Source organism: Cebus imitator, unplaced genomic scaffold (assembly GCF_001604975.1).
Source record: "Cebus imitator isolate Cc_AM_T3 unplaced genomic scaffold, Cebus_imitator-1.0 Scaffold91, whole genome shotgun sequence".
NCBI classification, from domain to species: Eukaryota; Metazoa; Chordata; class Mammalia; order Primates; family Cebidae; genus Cebus; species Cebus imitator.
The window spans coordinates 5620788-5639678 of record NW_016107406.1 but is presented as its reverse complement, the minus strand read 5'-3'; the positions used below and the strand labels follow the sequence as shown (position 1 = coordinate 5639678).

General features: G+C 38.6%; 1 protein-coding gene across 2 annotated transcripts in view; it reads left to right on the top strand.

Annotated features, from left to right (window-relative positions):
- EPHA4 (EPH receptor A4) overlaps positions 1–18891 on the top strand; it is a 157906-nt gene that overhangs the window by 100056 nt on the left and 38959 nt on the right. For both annotated transcript variants that reach the window (XM_017535298.2, XM_017535299.2), the window contains exons 6-7: positions 17050–17174; positions 18331–18490. In XM_017535298.2, the coding sequence (XP_017390787.1) occupies positions 17050–17174; positions 18331–18490 (285 nt within the window). The remainder of the gene's footprint in view (positions 1–17049; positions 17175–18330; positions 18491–18891) is intronic.

Sequence of the window (18891 nt, the reverse complement as noted above, 5' to 3'; positions counted from 1 at the left end):
GTTCATAAGGCCTATGAAATGCACATTTAAGAAAACATGCAGAACATTTTTTTAAAAGAAGAAACAGTCTCTTGATTCTAACTTTATACTGAAAAGAATTTCATTTCCAGAATACTGTTGCTACCACCATAATGAATAAGCATGCTCACTAATTATGATCCTAATTAAAAATAAAATAAACCAGCAGATATACAGTGGTACAGCCTCTTGTGTGTGGCACCAGTGTCTGTGAATTTGTCCTCAGGGTGGGTACCACAAGGCCTGGTGAGGAGAAAAAAAAATAAAAGCCTTCCAGAAGAGCCTACTAAATTATCCAACTTTTCAAGGTTGACTGAACAGCACAAATAGTACGTCTATAGAGCGTAGTGGTAATTATTACATATAAATAAAAGTTAGATTGCATTAAAAAAAAAAGATATGAATATTTCACTCTAAGAAAAGGAAGTCTTTATGCATACAGCTGGGACTGAGAGCACTATTTTTCCTGAGTCCTTTCCCTTTGCTCTTACAGAAAGATGTATGCGTGTTCATTTGTAAGAAGGGAAATTCATTCACCAGCATTCACTTGACAGTCTAATTCTGATTTGTTTCTCATCTCTCAGTATCGTGCTTGTTCCATCCAACACTAACTGCCAACTTTTACACCCTCTGGAGAAGCCATCAAGAGATTTAAAAAATAAGTGTCTGGCTGAGATGAGAAATGGACAGTGCGGGGCTAGCAAGGGTTTCCGATGGGCTTCTGAATTATCTAGTTGTCACTCCAACTGGCTCAATTAATTACTGTCTCTTCAGAGGAGCCAGACAGGTCTCTAGAAACCAGTCTGCAATTGAACATCAATGAAAAGATCCAGAGAAACTTTATCAAAGCTTCGGTTAACCCCCTGCTGATGTCTTTAAATCAATTTTTTTTTTTTTTTTCCTTTAAACACCTTGAAAACCCAAAACCCATGCTGCAGGACTAATCTTGCATCAAGAGCTCTTAAATCTACAGAGACTAATTGAAATGCCTGTCCATGTCACCCAAATACATAGAGAATTCCTCGGAGCCTCAGCACCCCTGTGGCGTTTTGTGGTGTGGGTATACAGCAAGAGGGTGTCCTTTATGTTGTCTTCAGGTCAAGACTGGTAAGGATTATTTTAGGGTTTACATTTTAATATGTCAAGATAAGCAAACCGTTGCTTTATCCATCAGTGTGACAAACATCTCTCTTATTTAATGAGCCGCCTTCTACTGTTCACCTTTCCCCTCCCCCAACCTACGCTTATGCTTTCTCATTCTTTGCTTCTGCCAAAAGTAGAAAATGAAACAGGTTGCCCAGGCTCCCCTAAAACTGCAATGATAAAAAAAAAAGAGATGGTGCCAGTCAGTGTGGTCCCTTGCCTAGTGAACCCCTTGGCTTCCTCATTGGGAAATGTCACTAATGATTTGGTTCCATAGGTGAGGGCTGGCACCCAGAGGACTGTGGGAATCTGGCTGAACAGTCATCAGATGTCACCAATATAGACACAGAGCTGAAGAAATCACTCTTAGATTACATTTCTTCTTTCTGTATTCTGATAAATTGGTAAGCCTGATCTAAATGAACTGTACTGTGGTTCTCCTCCAAACCATCTTTTGGGTTTTGTTTTGTGATGTCAGAGTACAGAGGCCACTCCCTAAAAATCTATCTAAAATACTTTATGGGTAAAATTGTAGAGACATGAAACATTTTTTCTATTACTATTCTATTCTTTCTTTTACTCTTGGAGTGAAGAGGGGAGAAAAGATAAAGAGCTATGGTTGGTCCCTTTTTGATTCACATCTTCCAGTACACAAATTCTTCAGGCAATTTGGTTATCACTTTCAAAATAATCCTTTTCATAAACCTTATAGGATAGGATAAGTTAATTTTTTTTTTTTTTAATCCAGGAACCTTTTGTCTGTGACATGTGCATACAAATAAGACTTAAATATGTAGCTTCAACTTCTCAGTGGGTGTTAAGTAGTGACCTGCCACCAGTAGGCTCACAGTGTGCTGCAAGCTTGGGTAAGATCCATCCATTAGTACAAACTCTGAAAAGGGGCTAACTCACAATGGCTCCCTGGAGAGTTTGTGTTTTTCTAGATAACATACTGCAAGCTGGAAATCTGCCTCTTGAATCAACCCAATTTTTGAAAGTGCATATTTTGAGCATAAGTGTGAAGTTAGATAGGAGCACAGCTTCCTTCACGTTTCTTTGTGAAAGCTAGGGGCACACCTATAAACAAGCCAGGGATTTTTAATATGTAACTAGCAGAAAGCTTGATCAAGTGTTCTCTATACTCTCAAGTGCAATCAAAGACTTCTTTTTATCTGAAGATAAATAAAGAAATAAGATTATCAAAGGCTTTTATTTTATCTGAAAAGTATTGATGAGGCCTTTGCTCATGTTAAGATCCTCTGAATCTAATCCCAATCCTATAGGGTTTCCAGAGCTTGTGATTTTAGGAAACTTTTTAGGAGAAGACTCTTGGAGACTTGGAAATTCTTGAAGCTAACATCATCTCATTTCTCTCCATTTACAGGAGGAGTAGGGTTATTATTACAGTTTGTGATAAAGGTTCTTATTGTTTTGTTTATCTTAGAAGCAAGGAGAACAACTATAGCAGAACTTTACCCTCTGAAAGTTTCCTCTTGTAACCATAAACAGTGCACAGAAAATTTAAGAAGCACACATTGTGTTTACAGCCTTCATTGTACACTAGTCAAGGAATTCAGGTGTGGCTCTAACAGGCTGGTCGTATATTTAAGGAACCTTCATATCCAAACTGGCAATAAGAAGGATGAGCAGTCTCAGAACTTCACCCAGATGGCCCTCATATAATGTGAAAATGTGTTGTTTGGGGAGAAGGATCAGTGAGAAGCTCTTTCAGTCTCACTGTAAACTCTTCAACAATTCGCCTTAACTGTATATGTTTGTTGGAGGATAGCATTTTCTCTTTCCCTCCACTTCTTTTTCCTCTTCCTCTTTCAGAAAACACAAAAAATAACTTCCGTTAACTCATTAACTTTCCATAACTTCCTCTGTAGTGTGCAGAAGCTTTGTTCTAGTGTCTTTTTTTTTTTTTTTTTTTTTTTTTTTTTTTTTTTCTTTTTTTTTTTTTTTTTTTTTTGAGACACAGTCTTGCTCTTTCGCCAGGTTTGAGTGCAGTGGCCCGATCTGGGCTCACTACAACCTCAGCTTTTGCTCAGTTTTTGTAAAAAATGTACTTAAGTTTTAAAGAAAGACTAATTTGCATCAGATACTCTTTTGTGCCCATGCTTCTTATCTCTTAAAAAAAATGTATTATTTATTTTTTGAGACGGAGTCTCACTCTGTCACCCAGGCTAGAATGCAGTGGCACAATCACAGCTCACTGCAACCTCCACTTCCTGGGTTCAAGGGATTCTCCTGCCTCAGCCTCCCGAATAGCTGGGACTACAGGCGCAACACCATGCTTGGCCAATTTTTGTATTTTTAGTAGAGACAGGGTTTCACCATGTTGACCAGGATGGCCTTGAACTCCTGACCTTGTGATCCTCCCACCTCGGCCTCCCAAAGTGCTGGGATTACAGGCATGAGCCACTGCACCTGGCCGCTCCAGTGTCTTTCGTAGACATCATGCCGTGGAACTATTTCTAGGTGAGATGCAGTGCTAATAAGGTCCTCCAGTATTTAGGAATGGACTAAATACTGACTTCTGTAGGTGGAGCCAGTTACACTGAATTTCACACTTCAGCAAATTGTGTTAATGAGAGTGGCCCCTGTAAAATGCTGTGAACCCTCTGGTTTTCTTTCTTTAAAAAAAAAAAAAAAAAAAAGTGGGGCCAGGTGCGATGGCTCATGCCTGTAATCCAAGCACTTTGGAGGCCAAGGCGGGCAGATCACCTGAGATCGGGAGTTCAAGACCAGTCTGACCAACATGGTAAAACCCCGTCTTCAAAAAAAAAAAAAAAGTCCTAAAACAGTATTAGTTTTCCTAATACATCATTCCTTATTATTTCTTACAAAATTTATCTTGAATTCTCAAGTACAGATCCAGTTGAAGGTATCATTTGACCTTAGTAACATTTTAAAATTTAATAGCTCAGTTGTTTCTGCCACAGAAATTTAAATTATCTAGCACATAGAATTTAGTTTCTGGCCGATATTCCAAAATAAAAATACAATTCTCAGGTTGCAGATTTCTAAGCTTAAAATATCTTCTCCTAAATGATTATCCTGTTCCTAACCTATATCATAGCTTTTAAGAAAATTGCCAAAAAAGACAGATTTTCAAATATGAGGGCTGCAAGAATATAATTTCATGGCCAGATTTTTAGAGAGCATAGCATGTGGTGACCATTTGTGTAGGAAGCATTCCCAAAATGTTCCGACCCTAATTTAACCCAAAGGTCTCTATCCCCCTACTTTCCACTCACCAGGTGCTTCCTTACTCTTGTCTACATAGCAAGGAAGAAATAGTACAGGAAAGATTTGTCTACACATAAAGCAGAGGTTCCCCAAAGTGATACTAAAACCCAGTTTCTAAGCATTCCATGGATCATGAATATTGTACTCAGAATATTTTGATCCCCTGTGTTTGGAACTTTCCCAGACTTCCATGTAGTGAAACCAAACTGGTAATAAGAAAGATGAGGAGTCTCAGAACTTCACCCCGATGGCCTTTTTCCTGTTTCTCTCTTTATCTCTCTCTCTTTCTCTCTCTCTCTCTCTCTCTCCCCCCTACTTGTACCATTCTAGTTTATCATCCATGATCATCACTTCCAACCCTCAGACATTGTACTTTAAGCCAAGCGACATTTGGACTTGGAAAATTTCCAAATAGCATATTGATTTGCAACTGAATTTTACCACCATGTTTCCTCTGACTCTCTGGCCCTGTCAGGAATCATTGGTAGCCTATAATTTCATGCTGTAAGTTACAGGTTGTCAAATATTTTTCATTTTTTTCCCTCTGTTCTGCCTCAGTGTTTTAAGTGCAACAAGAGAAAGAAAGATAAATTGCTAAAAATTAATTTCATGGATAAAAAGGACAGTGGCTGGCAACAATGCTAAAGAGCATCTATCTTCAATTTATGGTCACCATGACATTTTTTTGAGCAGCTTGTGTGATCTTTTTAAATGACAGATTAAAAAGCCAGGTACCCCATTCCAACAGTGTAGCTCATGGAGAATTGGATAGCTTCAAAGATGATTAATGGGATTCTGGACCTTTCTGTCTTTAGGTCACCTCCTTGAAGGGGGACTATATCATAAGTGGTCCAAGGCCCAGCCATTTGGCAGCCATAGAATGACTATGTTAATGGAATTGGTCTCAGTCCAGGTCTTAGTCGACAGGTGTTCATATCATAAGTGACATTTATTGACTTCCAACTCTTTCAACTTGGAAGACAGTGGACTGCCATTGAGATAGTGATGGAGATGGAGTAATTCATGATCTATTCAGGCTCCATTGAAAGCCAAGGAATTCAGCTTCTTGAGCTGGCACCTTGCAAATATTGTACTTGTCTCATGGGTTCTGTTACCTTGAGAAATAAAAAATAGGAATGTAATTTAAAATGATTTCTAGTAACTCATAATGGCTAATGTTGGCTTTCTCTGCCATCATATGAGCCTCTTGTGTTGGCACTTTTCCCTTCATTTTGTGTTATGGCGATTAGATATTGGCTATGAAAATTGTTACTTTTCATTTGTTTGTGTGTTTGGGGTTGACTACCTAGTCACTTATCTATAACAAAAACTGTAAATAATACTCTTTGACAGAGTTAAATAAAGCTATCTTCCTGCCCTTGTGAAATGGAAATTGATGAAAAAGTAACACAGAGTCCCTTTTATCAACATAAATTTCAAAGCATGGAATTCCGAGGGATTCATTCAACACTTACTCTTTTCTATTATCTGGATTAATATACTTCATTCATTCACTCGAATCAGGTTCATGACCTGAGGATTTGGCCCACGTTGGAAGAGTTCATTAGTATTACCAGCATGTTAAGATTTTGCCCATTGATGTTTTGGGGGTTCATCCACTGGCTTTTTTTTTTTTTTTTTTAACTTCGCAGATGATTCGAATTTCCCTATAGCCAATGGCAAAGCCACAACACTTCTGAATAGTCATCACACTTAAAAAGTCAGGATGACAACAACCATAGTGGATCTATTTATTGAAGCAGACAGGCTCTTTTAGCAGAATGATCAATGTCTTACCTCTTTCTGAAAGGCTTTTCAGAGGTAGGAAATCATCAAGCATCTGCTATAAAGTAACGAACACCGCATTTGATTGGTCAAGTTTCTGGGGCAGGCTTTTAAGTATTTCTGCATGTAAATGTAGAAATCTGAGTGTGAAAAGTAAAAGGCAAAAGCAAAGATTTACTGGGTGCATCTATCATCGTGGCTTTTAGAGTCTTTGTGATTAATACCTGTTTAATTGGGGACTGATCTAGATGCTTTGGATGTCAGAAAGCTAAATGTTACAGCATTGTCTCACAGGTTCCTAACACAGCAGGACGATTAGCAGCTGTTTGAATAACAAAGGGAACCTGATGCCTTGCAGCATAGCTTTTTATTTTCCAGACTTGGAATGCTTGAAGCTCTCTAGTGGAGTTGACAGTGAAAGGAACAGAAGCCTTGATTCACAGCAGCTAATCCTTTCCCTTTCTCTTTTCTGTATTCTGCTCAGTAAAAAAGAACCTTTTCCTTACATTGTTCTCCATATTCCAAATTAATTTTGGAAATTTTTTTTGTAGTTTGTTAGTTTAAAAAAAATTTTTTTGGTCTTTTTTTTTTTCCTCTGATCTTCCCTAGGAAGTGAGTGGAGGAACATTGTAGGTCATGGAGACTCCCATTTGGCGAGGGCTCGCCATCCTGTCTAACCAAGTTACACATAAAATAATTTCAACTAAGAGAGGAAACGCTAGATAATTTTCAACACCATATTTAGTAAGAAGATTCATCTCACTAGAAGCATTGGGAGAAAATATATATATATATATATTTTGTTATTGTTGCTAGCTTCACCCCATTTTCTTACCTTAAAACAATTTTCTTGCTCAGGCAAATTCTTCTAAATTGCCTTCCAGTGGAAAGACTTGTTTTCCTGTTTGCCTCAAACTGGCATTCTTACTTATAACAGGAAACACACACATTGAATCCTGCCATGTTTCTGTTGGCAAGTGTTGAACTATCCTTGTCAGAACCTGCCAACAAATTTCTTGGTAAGCAAGTAGAAAGTAAAACAAGCAGCTCCCAGACGAAACATAGGACGCACTTGAACTGCAGCAGAGACACTTGGGTGCCCCTGAGGTTAATTCCCTGTTAATTCAAGTGGACACGGATCTTGGTTTCCAGTTGAGTTGTTACCCACCTGTAATTTTATATCTGATCCTATGACCGTACCTGTAATAATGCTAATTGAAGATATTAGCTATCTTAAAAAAGTAAAACAGACATTTAAGTAATGCATTTTATTTACTACAAAGAGCAAGGATTGCTGTATGGTTCAGCATAATGATTAAATAGGTGCAGAAGCTCTAATTTGCAAAACCTTACATCTTTCATGCCATCTTTAGGTCTTAACCCAGGAGGTATACTAAAGATTGTGTATGGATCTTTCTAGTAATAGTTGTGATACTTCCTTTTTAATACTCCTAACATTTGTATTTGTTTTATAACCTTTTTATTGTGAAATATATACATATGGGAAAGTCGGCAGGACTCGAATGTATAGTCATTGAATTATGGTAAGGTAAACACCCATGTGACCATCACCCACACCAAGGAACCGAACACACATTGAGAGTCTTCCGGAAGCTTGTCTTGTGTCCTTACTCCTTCCCTAACTAATTCTGAAGACTTATTGTTTTATGTGGTAATTGAATTTGTTTTGTTTTATTCTTGTTTCAGCTCTTTAGTTCAAATGTGAGTTCATTCGGCACCAAAAGTTTTAAGGTTGCTTGTGAGTAAGGACCATATCTAACTTACTTCTGGGTTTCTGACAGCCCACAATGCGCATAGATAGCCCTGCACCTAACAAAGCAGACTTTAGAAAGATTTACTCCGTTGCTGCTGCCACTACTCCTGTGGGAAAACAGTCACTTAACCTTCAAGTCTCCTATTTCTTACTGGAGAAATGAGGGGCAGAGCGTAGCTGCTTTCTGTAATCAGTGGTTGAGAATGTGGGCTCTAGACTCAGGCTTTTGAATTCACCCACATAAGCTATAACTTGGAGCAAGTTATTCAAACTCTCTGTACCTTATCTTCCTCATCTATAAAATGAGGATAATAATAGTACCTGTCTCATAGAGTTTTTGTGAGGTTTACATGAATTAACTCCTGCAAGAGATTTAGAGCAATGCTCAGCACGTCGTAATTACTCAATACATGCTAGTTCAGTGTGTATGTTGTTACAGAGATGTGGTATAGAGGGAGGATCACATACTTTTGAGCCAGGTGGACTTGGGTTTTAAATCTCGTTTTATAGCTTTGGTCAAATCATTTAATTTCTGTGTGCCTGAGTTTCCAAATCTGAAATGTAAGGATGATCATTATAATGACTTCAGAGAGCGGTAAGGATGAAATGATGTCAGGCGTGCGTGCATGTGCAAATGCCTTCACCCAGGAGTTTACTGGGATCTGATTTGCTCCTTTCCCCATTCTTTGTTTCGTGGCAGTTCACAGGGCCTGTCTTCATCTGCTTAAGTAGTTAATTGTGCAGTGAAAACTCAACTAACTTTTCTACAAAGAAAACTCAACCTAACCGTTTTGAGAACGCCACTGTCTTTTCCCATTTAGCATTAACACAAGCTCAGCTGAATCTTTTGGCCCAGTATTTTGTGATTCTGCTGATTTCACTCACTGTTAGAAGACCGGTGCCCATGATTTTCTCCCTGAGAAGCCACACAGCGTCTGTCACTGGCTCTGCTGACCTCAGGGCAGCACGCTCCAGTTTCTCACAAATGGGTGTATATCTGCTCATCATGCATCACCAGGAGCTGGAGTTTCCAGGAGGGAACCCAAAGGCCTTTTGGGAAGCTGCAAAACTACAGACCAATCTTCTGTCGGCCACAGTACTTCTACAGTTTATCTGAGTTAGTCGTGATATGAAAATACCTCTTTTTTTGCTAAAAATTACCTCTTTTTAGCAAAAAAAAAAAAAAAAAAAAAAAAAAAAAAAAAAAAAGTTGTGATATGCAAATACCTCTTTTTGCTCCACTTCACTTGAATGAGCACCTGCTTTAACCCCAAATGCCAGTTCAATGTGTTATCGCAATAGAAAATTATTTCTTGCTGAAATCGCATCCAGTTGGTGGTGATCAGAGGTTATTGAGTGTGGGTCTTCTACGATGGGCCTGGGGCATTAACCTCTCTCTGGTTTGTGGGTTCAAGAAAATGGACAGTCACAGGGAGCTATTTATGGGTAATATTTAGAAGAGGAGAAATCACTTCAACTCATGCTCCATTACCCAGAACTCAGTCACGTGAACTACCTTAGCCACAAAGGAATCTAGGAAGGCAGTCCTTGGCTGGGCAACTCCATCTCTTCCATCCAGAAGGGAAGGGATCTCACAGTTTTGGATGCTTAGCCAAAGAGGCCCACCCAACACCTTCAACTTTCCTATGGAAACAACGTGAAGGCTAAAAATAACACCACATTCTATCATTTAAAATTTAACTAATAGCTCTCTGTAAAGGATTTGTCAAATATAATTTGTTGCCCATCTCTCTGGAAAAAAAAGAAAATGGCATACCATCCCATCTATCTAGGAAAAAAAAAAAGGCTTATAAAATTTCAACTTCTATTAAACCAAAAGTAAATCTGAATCACAGATTTTCCAAAGTGTTACTCTGGAATCATGTAGTTCAAGTATTTGTAGGGTTCCAAAATCAGACTCTTAAAATCATTGGCAGCATGGGTCAATTGCATCCTTCAGTCAATGTTGCTGAAGCATAATGTGGCTGTGCACTGCTTTATTTTATAATATGTGTTTAAAATAGACTCTGGACTGACCTTAGAAATCACTTTGTGGAAAAAAAAAATGTATCTCTCATAGATTCTAAGTATAAGCTTAATAGATATGAATACTTCCATATCTAAATATAACTGAACTTCATTTAATTGACAGTCTTCTAAAGATTTTGGTTGAGGATTTGGTTCTATGTTTTTTGTGTCAAATAAAGAAAAAAATCCTATATCAGTTTCGGAATAACCAAGTTTTTTTCTATACTTTTTGCCGGTTTGTTTTTAAAACAATTTCACTGTTTGCGAAACTGTGCTTATGTGGATTCATGATGTAGCAATGAAAAGCTGTTGGGGGTGGAGCTGACTTTTTACTTTGATGTATCCAGTGAGGGTGGTTGGAGATTTTAATGATTTTGCCTAAAAGATAGCAGAGGAGTTGACCCAGCTGATTGCATGCACAGCAAACAAAATCATGTGTATGTGGAAGCACTTTGTAAGCTGTTGTACTATGAAATAGTGCAATGATAATAGTAAGAAAAAGAACATATAAATATTGCTAAGTGATGTTTGATGCCATAGGTATTGCCTAGCTTGAGAAGAGGAATCCTTCTATCCATCCGGAATGTAGAAGAAAGCAATTAATATTAGCACCAGAGTTCTTAGCATCTCAGAGACGCAAAACCCTTAATCACAAGGATATCATTAGTGCTCTGAAGCATTTAATTTTGATGCCTGACAGCATTTTAAAATGCACAAACCTTTGATAAAGAGCAAATCAGAGCTGGGGTGTTGAATTGTGAAAGAAATGGAACAAAAACCAGCTTAAGCTCCAAGTAACTAAATTTAAACATGCTATTTGCATTAAGCAGAGATATGTATAAACTATGGGTTTATATTTTTCTAACAGTGAAAGACCCTCTGAGTAAATATCATCTGTTTAAATCTGGGGAGGAGAATGGTAACCCTGCTGTGGTTAAGAAGCCATCTCTCCTCCAAACACTGACCATTGTATACCACGGACATCCATGGCTTCAGGTGTCTTGACTTTCTTAAAGAGCTGTTTTCACTCTTCCTTGCCCAGAGGCTGGAGACCTTTCATTGCATCTGCTTATTTCCTGGCTCACCCCCTCCACCCCTCTAATTTAAACCAGTAATGAAATACAGTCAGCCTACTTCAGCTGTTTTCCTTTTCCTCCCAAGTTCCCCCGGAACTGTTTTTAATTCGTTGCTTGTGATATTGTACTCAAGAAAAAAAATTTCTAGCTCAGGAACTATGTGAAGCCTTCCTCTCTTTCTTTTCTTCTTATCTCCTCTTCTCTTCTCCATCCCATTTGGGTGTCACAAGTACCAAACTGCTGCAGTAAAATGACTTGTAGGTGTTTAATGGCAAGTCATTGGGGAAGTGAATAAAAGAAAATTACAGCATTCACATCAGTGGGGAGCAAGGAAAACTGCTGAGCTTTGAACCATAGAAAGTTAAATTTACCATTTTCTTAAAGGGAGCCACCTCTGTTTGACATCAAAGCATCTCCTGTAATTTTTCCTTGTGAAATGCACCACTGTTAGAGAGTAGTGATAGAGCCCCCTAATCTGTGCTGTTTCTGTTTATCAAAAACACACACTGAGATAAAACCCACATGTACCTTCTGAATGCAGTGTGGTCTGCTCTCAAACCAAATGAAACCACAGGTACATAGCAAATGGGGATTCTATTTAGAAAGCATTCTCAGTTTCTCAGGGATATATAGAACTGTGAATACAAAATCATTTGGGAGTGAAATTTATCTTGGAGCTCTATTAGAAAGCCCAGATCATTCGACTGACAAGCTTTGGTGAATTTTTCCTTTCATCCACTTTTGGTTTTTCCTTAATCATTTTTTTAAAAATGGTATTTTACTACAGTTTCACTTGTGTCCATTGGGTATGCAGAAAAACACTCTGTTCCCAATAATCCTGCTTGCCTACAGTCTGTCTTCAGAGGGCTCTCCACCCTATTACCCCCGTGTTTCAACTCTGATGGCTGTTGCATAATGCGGTAACTAATGGCTTCTGCTGGCAGTGACTGGCTTTGCCCCAGTCCATCTTTGCAGGCTTAGGATCCTTTCTGGATTTAGTTAAGACTTGAGAGTCTTAACACTACTCCACCTTGGCAGTTAGAAAGTCAGGAAAACTATTTGCATATGCCCTACAGAGGAGAAATACGGAGCAAATTGTCAACACCTTCATCAGCCTAAAGAGCAGAACCTCAAAATGCTGTCTGTAACAGGTGCAGTGATGCCTAGTTTTAATGTTAACTTACATTTGAGTGACATTTTACATCCTGTGTGTTTGAAAAATGTTCAGAAGCATCACATAGACCTTAGAAACAGAGACTCTATTTATAATTAGAGCTGTCATTTGCTTCACCTCTAATTGTCAATATGTCAGTTAACCTAAATAGTAAAACTAACCCCACAAAAGGCCATCTGAAACAGGTGTGGATGGAAAGTTGTCTTAAGGATGGCTTACTTCTGGTACTTTATGTTTAGAAAATTTTTGCTGTCTACAGTAAAGTTTTTTTAAGATCAATTTTGATATGTAAAAACTTTTATTCATTTGACAAATTTATCAAGCACCATTGAATGGATGTGTCACCATGATTTGTAAGTTAAAAAGAAGAAGGGAAAGACATGTTTTGGGTTAAAAACTGCCGAAATCTCCGTGGGGGTAATAAAAAATGGTGGTCTCAGTATAGGCACCTTAGACCAGGAAAGTTAACATTATGAGTCATTGGAGATTTTGCTTTAAAGGTTTGAAAATTAAGGACTCAATTGAATTAAATCACACATCTTTTTTAAAGAGCTGCCCTTTAGTAGTGCTTGCCTTGTGATTCTTACATTGTCACCTTTCCATACTGCTGTCAGCTAGCATGACCAGCTCTCATTGCTATGTGTCATGTCTAGATTCTAGCCATTGAAGCATGCCTGTATTTGTCTGGAGGCACAGAAGTGTCCTTAGAACAAGTATCTCCTTTATGAAAGAAGTCCGTGGGTAGATAGGAATGCGTTTCAATCTATGATGCATCTCTTTCTTGTAGTGAGAATGTGTTCATCAGCCCCCAGCTACTTCCTGGCTTTACTTATGACACTCAGCAGGTGTATTGAGTGTCTACAGATAGAATGTGATGAGGAAGGGCCCTCCACTTATTCCTTCCCATCACCCATGAGACAGCTTGAATAAGAAGAGGGTCAGTAGGAATCGTCTCCTCTTAAATTCTAGAAAAATGGGTCCTCTGACTTGACTTTAGAAAAAGGGTTTCTCTGTAAGACTGTTATATAAATTTCCCAACAGTTCTTTTAGTTAAGAAGAGGCTAAAGTATTTGGTAGTACTTAGTCTGATACCAAGAATTGTTTTCTCACCCATTCCTTCTCTTGACCTTGTTTCATGGGTGCCCATGAAGTATGTGTCTAGTGGCTGAGTTGATGTTGAGGAAGAACCTTGCCTCTACGAGATTTCAGAATGTAAATCAAAGAACTGAGTGGCCACTGAGAATCTTTTTCTTTTTCTTCTTGGTCTTTTTATGTTGACCAAATTTTCTGCTATGATTAGAAGCTCTCTTTTGAACTTAGGCATTGATTGGTCACAGATCTTATTGAACCATATATTTAAGGGTGGGATGTGCAATCTTTTTGAAAAATTAGATTATCTCCTCTTCTCATTCTGTAAGCCAAGGGCAGAGCCCTGGGATATTCAGAACAGGATTCAAGACATTTGGGTTGGACATTGTTTACCAAAGTGTGGAAACATACCAATGGTGGCATCAGAGATGATTTTAGGGAAAGAACTGATGAAACATTATATAATACTGAATTGCCCTGTATGCAATGTAGTTCCTTTTCAATTCTTTCTCAGTTAATTCTGAGTACTCCAAGGTCAGACTCTCAAGTAAGTGCCCAGATATCCTTTGCTTCTCTAGCACTGGCTAATCTCCATTTTAAACAATCCTTGGAGAAGTAAGAGTGTCCAGCAAACATTGATAACATTGTTTCATTTACATGCAATTGTTCATTTTTTATGGTTACTTGCCATTAATTGCAAATGATTACAGGGTTTCACTGATACCAGTAAATGGGAAATTTCTTTACAAATATAACTGTTGAAGTTAAAGATATTGCATTTATTAAAGAAAATATTACTTAAATCATCTTACAAGCTGCAGAGGGATGTGGCAGCAAATGTGTGGCATGGAAGTCTGATGCTTGGGAAACACTGTCGCAGGGGGAAAAATGCAAAATGTCATTGGCAAATGCCTCATCCGGGGAAATGACCCCTAGGCAGGCACACATAGTAGGGTGATAGCTTCCAGATGTGAAGTTGAGGCTGTTTTGGAAATGGGGTAGAAAGGGTAAGGAAAGCCCGTTATGTGGCTTATGATGTGGAGGACATCCAAGTTGCCTCCTTTCTAAAACGGCAGTATGGCAAAGCTCACAGATTTTTTCAAACTACCTCTTACTAGAGCAGGTAAGCTCTCCACAGGTGCAGAATGGCTGTCATCTTATACTTCAATGCAGTCGTATGTTTTATGTACATTTCCCAACCTCCCTTGGTCATGGATTACTTGTGTCATTGTGCCCTGATAACATGCTCTTCTAACAAACAACTGATCAATAAAGAATTTAGACTTTACAGCCATGCAACATAATACTCTCTGTGAATTACATCTATGTATTCTGCTTTTCCTTGGTTGCATTTATTTCTCTAGTAGATATGAAAGATAAATGTCAACTCAGCAGTTTTCCGACTGTCCTCAGCCTAACATTCTATTTTCATTCAGTCCTTCTTTTTTTTTACATATCTCTTTCATTCTCTACCGATTCTCCATTTTATGACAGCTGTGTCAAGGTACACTCTGTTGGTTTATTTTTGCATTCATGCATATCCGCATCCCAAGTAGGGCTACATTAGAAATATTCTATGAGTTAACATGATTATACTGCTAACTCCCTGCTTGAGATTTTTTGAGCACCTTAGTTGAGTTCATGTTCCCTTTAGATGGCCACAGGAACACTGCTGCTCAAACTTCTAAAATCGAAATCGAGTTCATTTCCCATATGCAGCAGTTTAGTGATAACCCAACCAGAGAGAAGCTGTCTTAGTTCATCAGTGCACTCTAAGGGCAAGCAGGCAATTCTTTCCCAAGGAATCTCTCGACTCAGACCATTTCTGAGAGAAAGTTCATTTTATAATTTTATGATGTTTTTTTCTCCCTCCTGCTTTCTTTCTAATGACCTCACTTTTCTGTTTCATTTCTTAATCCTGCACATCAGAGTTTAAGGAGCCCATTTTTATGGAGTATATGCTAAAGTGCTCTGTTAGGCAATATATTTATTACCTGGAGTGAAATGGCTTTCCACAGCCAGGCAGTTTTCTTAGCCTCCTTGCTACCTCTATATTTTACAAAGTCACTCGTTGCATTTTGCGGACAGTGGCTTTCTGTCAACCAGGAAAGAAAGAGAGAGAATATGTGAGCGTGTGGTGTATGTGTATGTATTGGGAGAAGGGAGCTTTAATGAATGTAATGAGCACATTTCCGTTTTTCATTTTCCTCAGATGTTCAGTGGCTTCCATATGTCTGCCGCATGCTGCTTTGTTCACTGGGTTTGGCATTACTAACCTTGAGATTGCCTTTGATGGAGGACATGTGTATCTACTGTATCTTTTCTCTCGTGTTTTTGCCTGAGATCCAATGTGGAGTTGCTTTGGGACGGAGAGAGAGAAAAAAAAATAGAGAGGTGTGTGTATGTGTGTTTGTGTGTGTGTGTGTGTGTGTGTGTGTGTCTGTGTGTCTGTTACCATCCCTAACAGATGCCAGGCTGTCAAATAACCCCCTCCAGGAGACAGTCCTTGCTGTACTGGATTCAGCTGGAAGACTCCCTTGTGTGACCATAGTGTGTCTGCTTGGTTTCCCTGCCATCAGTATGCCCATCAGACATGGTCAAGCAAGTTTGAAGCTTTTCCCATACCATTTTCGGTGACAATGTATTTTACTTTTATCTTTGTTCCCTGGAGTTAGGGGTTGGCATTCATACGCATATATTGAGAGAGGGCAAGAGGATGACCCAACACTAACTTATTGTTCCTCAGTGGCTAGTTTCTGATGTTTGCTTCCCCAGTTTGGGAACAAAAGAATATATGCGTTGGAGTTAGGAAGCTCACTAATCTCCGGTTCTCCAGGGCAGCTGTGTTAGATAAGATTCAGGATTTCATGAATGCTTCCTGTTCTCCCTCGAGATGCACATGGGTAACAGCCATTGTCAGTGTCAGCAGAGCCTGATAACAGCTGGCTGGAGATGGCAGCGGAGAAGTGAGCATCAGGCTGCCTGGGTTTATAAATCTCAAATGTGCCCTGCTCCCACCCCGATAACACACCCACTAGAGGGCTGCTTTTGTGTCTTTCTCAGTGGAAAGAGCAGGCAAAGGTGACATATTAGCTCTTGTAGAATAGCTGCAAAATGCCATGTGTGTTCAGAGAGACCAGCACCGCTTGATTTGTATTCATTATTTACATGGTCGTGTTCAGACTGAACTCTTACTGTAATTAAGCAGTACTTTTATTTATATTGGAAAGTATGTAAATTGTTTGCCTTTTGGCATTCCCTACAGTACCTATGGAAGATTTGCACATCCTCTTGCTTATATAAAATTAAAGTCCAGTAAGATGGCACTCATAATACTGGGAGGTAGGGTTAGATGTAGCTTTACTGAGCTTAAAATGAGGTTTTCCAAAGGCTGTCATGGTTTACAAAAGGTCAGAAACCAGGTATCCTTCTCTGTACCTACAGCCGTGCTGTGAAAGTGGTGCTACAGGCCTGTGAACCTATCAGGATTTTACTTCAGAAATTCTCTTTTTAAGACAAACACATACGAAAATATACTTGAGAGAAGGATACAAATGATATGTTTTTATACTGAAGAGTGAAACGGTCAAGAGGAAGACAAGACAATCTTTCACACTTTTCTTAAGTAAGATGAAATTATTTATGGATACCACCAAAACCATTTCTTTTCCTAAAGAAAATGGCTTTTGTCTTTTTGTTTTTTCTAACAGCACCATCATCCATTGCTTTGGTCCAGGCTAAAGAAGTCACAAGATACAGTGTGGCACTGGCTTGGTTGGAACCAGATCGTCCCAATGGGGTAATCCTGGAATATGAAGTCAAGTATTATGAGAAGGTATTACTTGAGTGAACAAGACTCCCTTCGTTCGTTCCTTCCCTCCTTCCTTTCTTCCTTCCTTCCATCTTTCCTACCTTCCTTCCTTCTTTCTTTTATCCCTCCCTCCCTGCTTTTCTTCCTTCTTTTTTCCTTGCTTGTTTCCTTCCTTCCTTTCTCCCTCCTTCCGTCCCTTCTTTTCTTCCATCTTTCCTCTGCTCCTTCCCATCCTCCTTTGCTCCCTCCCTTCTGTTTAAGTGTTAGCCAGTTGTAAGTCATGGAATACCATTGAATCCTCATATCAAATGCATTTTGCTTCCCAATTAAGTTGATTATGAAATTTATCATTTACTTAGTTATCCTGAAAGTTAGAAAATAATAATGATAATAATACATTGTATTGTACTATAACTATCTTCACTTTCTAGTAATGGAAATCAAGATAGCTAAGAAGTTCTAATCTATGAATCTTCTATCAGGGAGAGTGACTCATAACAGTTGAAATAATGATCTGTTTAAGTAGATCACTGCTATTCAGAATAAAGATGTGGGTTTTGATGACTTTTAATAGAAAGTCAGGGAAGGAAAATTACATTCTTCAGCCTCTTAAAGTTATAGAAAGGCATTATTTTTACAAATAACTTGTCTCTCTTAAAGGACAGAATTTTGAAGAGAGCTATTTGCATTCAAGGTTGTCTAGAAAATGAACAATTGTCTTCTTTTACTTTTTAAAGATAATCACTTATTGGCTTCCTTATTAAAAGCAGAAAAGGGTTAGGATTTTTCCATTGAAACTATGTTACAACACTTTTTATATTTTCTGTCTAGAAAATAGAAAAAGACAGAGGACCTTCTCACAGTTCTTTCTTTTAAATTGCTGGATATGGAGCTAGAAAAACCACCCAACCATCATATAATGTTCCTTTTAAAACAAAGAGTAGGAGGAAAGATCTGGATATGGTTAGTGTCAACAGCAGTCATACCTGAATTCCACATTTCTTTCAACAAGTAAGAAATAACAGAAGCACTTACAACATCCAATAAAGACTCCCGAGACTTTATGAATCTCCATTCACTCTCAGCTTCCGAGTTGACTGACTTGACTCCTTTAATATTGCACCTACAGTAAGCAGATTTATTCTGCCACATTCTCTAATTTTATCTTCCCATGATGTAGGATCAGAATGAGCGAAGCTATCGTATAGTTCGGACAGCTGCCAGGAACACAGATATCAAAGGCCTGAACCCGCTCACTTCCTATGTTTTCCATGTGCGAGCCAGGACAGCAGCTGGCTACGGAGACTTCAGTGAGCCCTTGGAGGTCACAACCAACACAGGTAACAAGGACCACCCAGACTCGCTCACTTCTGAGGCTCTTTTTATAATACAGGGTGAATCCCATTACAGTGAAATCTCAGGAGTTGTCTATAATTTTCGGTTAGGCAAACATTTTGCTGCAATGAACATTGCTTGAAATAAGTTACCCAACGTCTGTAACTTAGAAAACTTCATGTGATTTAGAGAAAAGCATTTTCGAATGTTATCTGATTTTTCTTTTGATATGAATGAAAAATGTTGCCTGTTTTTCCTCTTGTTTTGAGCTTTCTATAAACCATGAAAAATGGGATTACTAAACTGACCAATTGAGGGTTGCATAGGTACCCTATATTAATATAGGGAATTTTCTCCCTGAGAAGATAAAAGAAGGGGCCAAGAATATTTTTTCCCTTTTTATTTC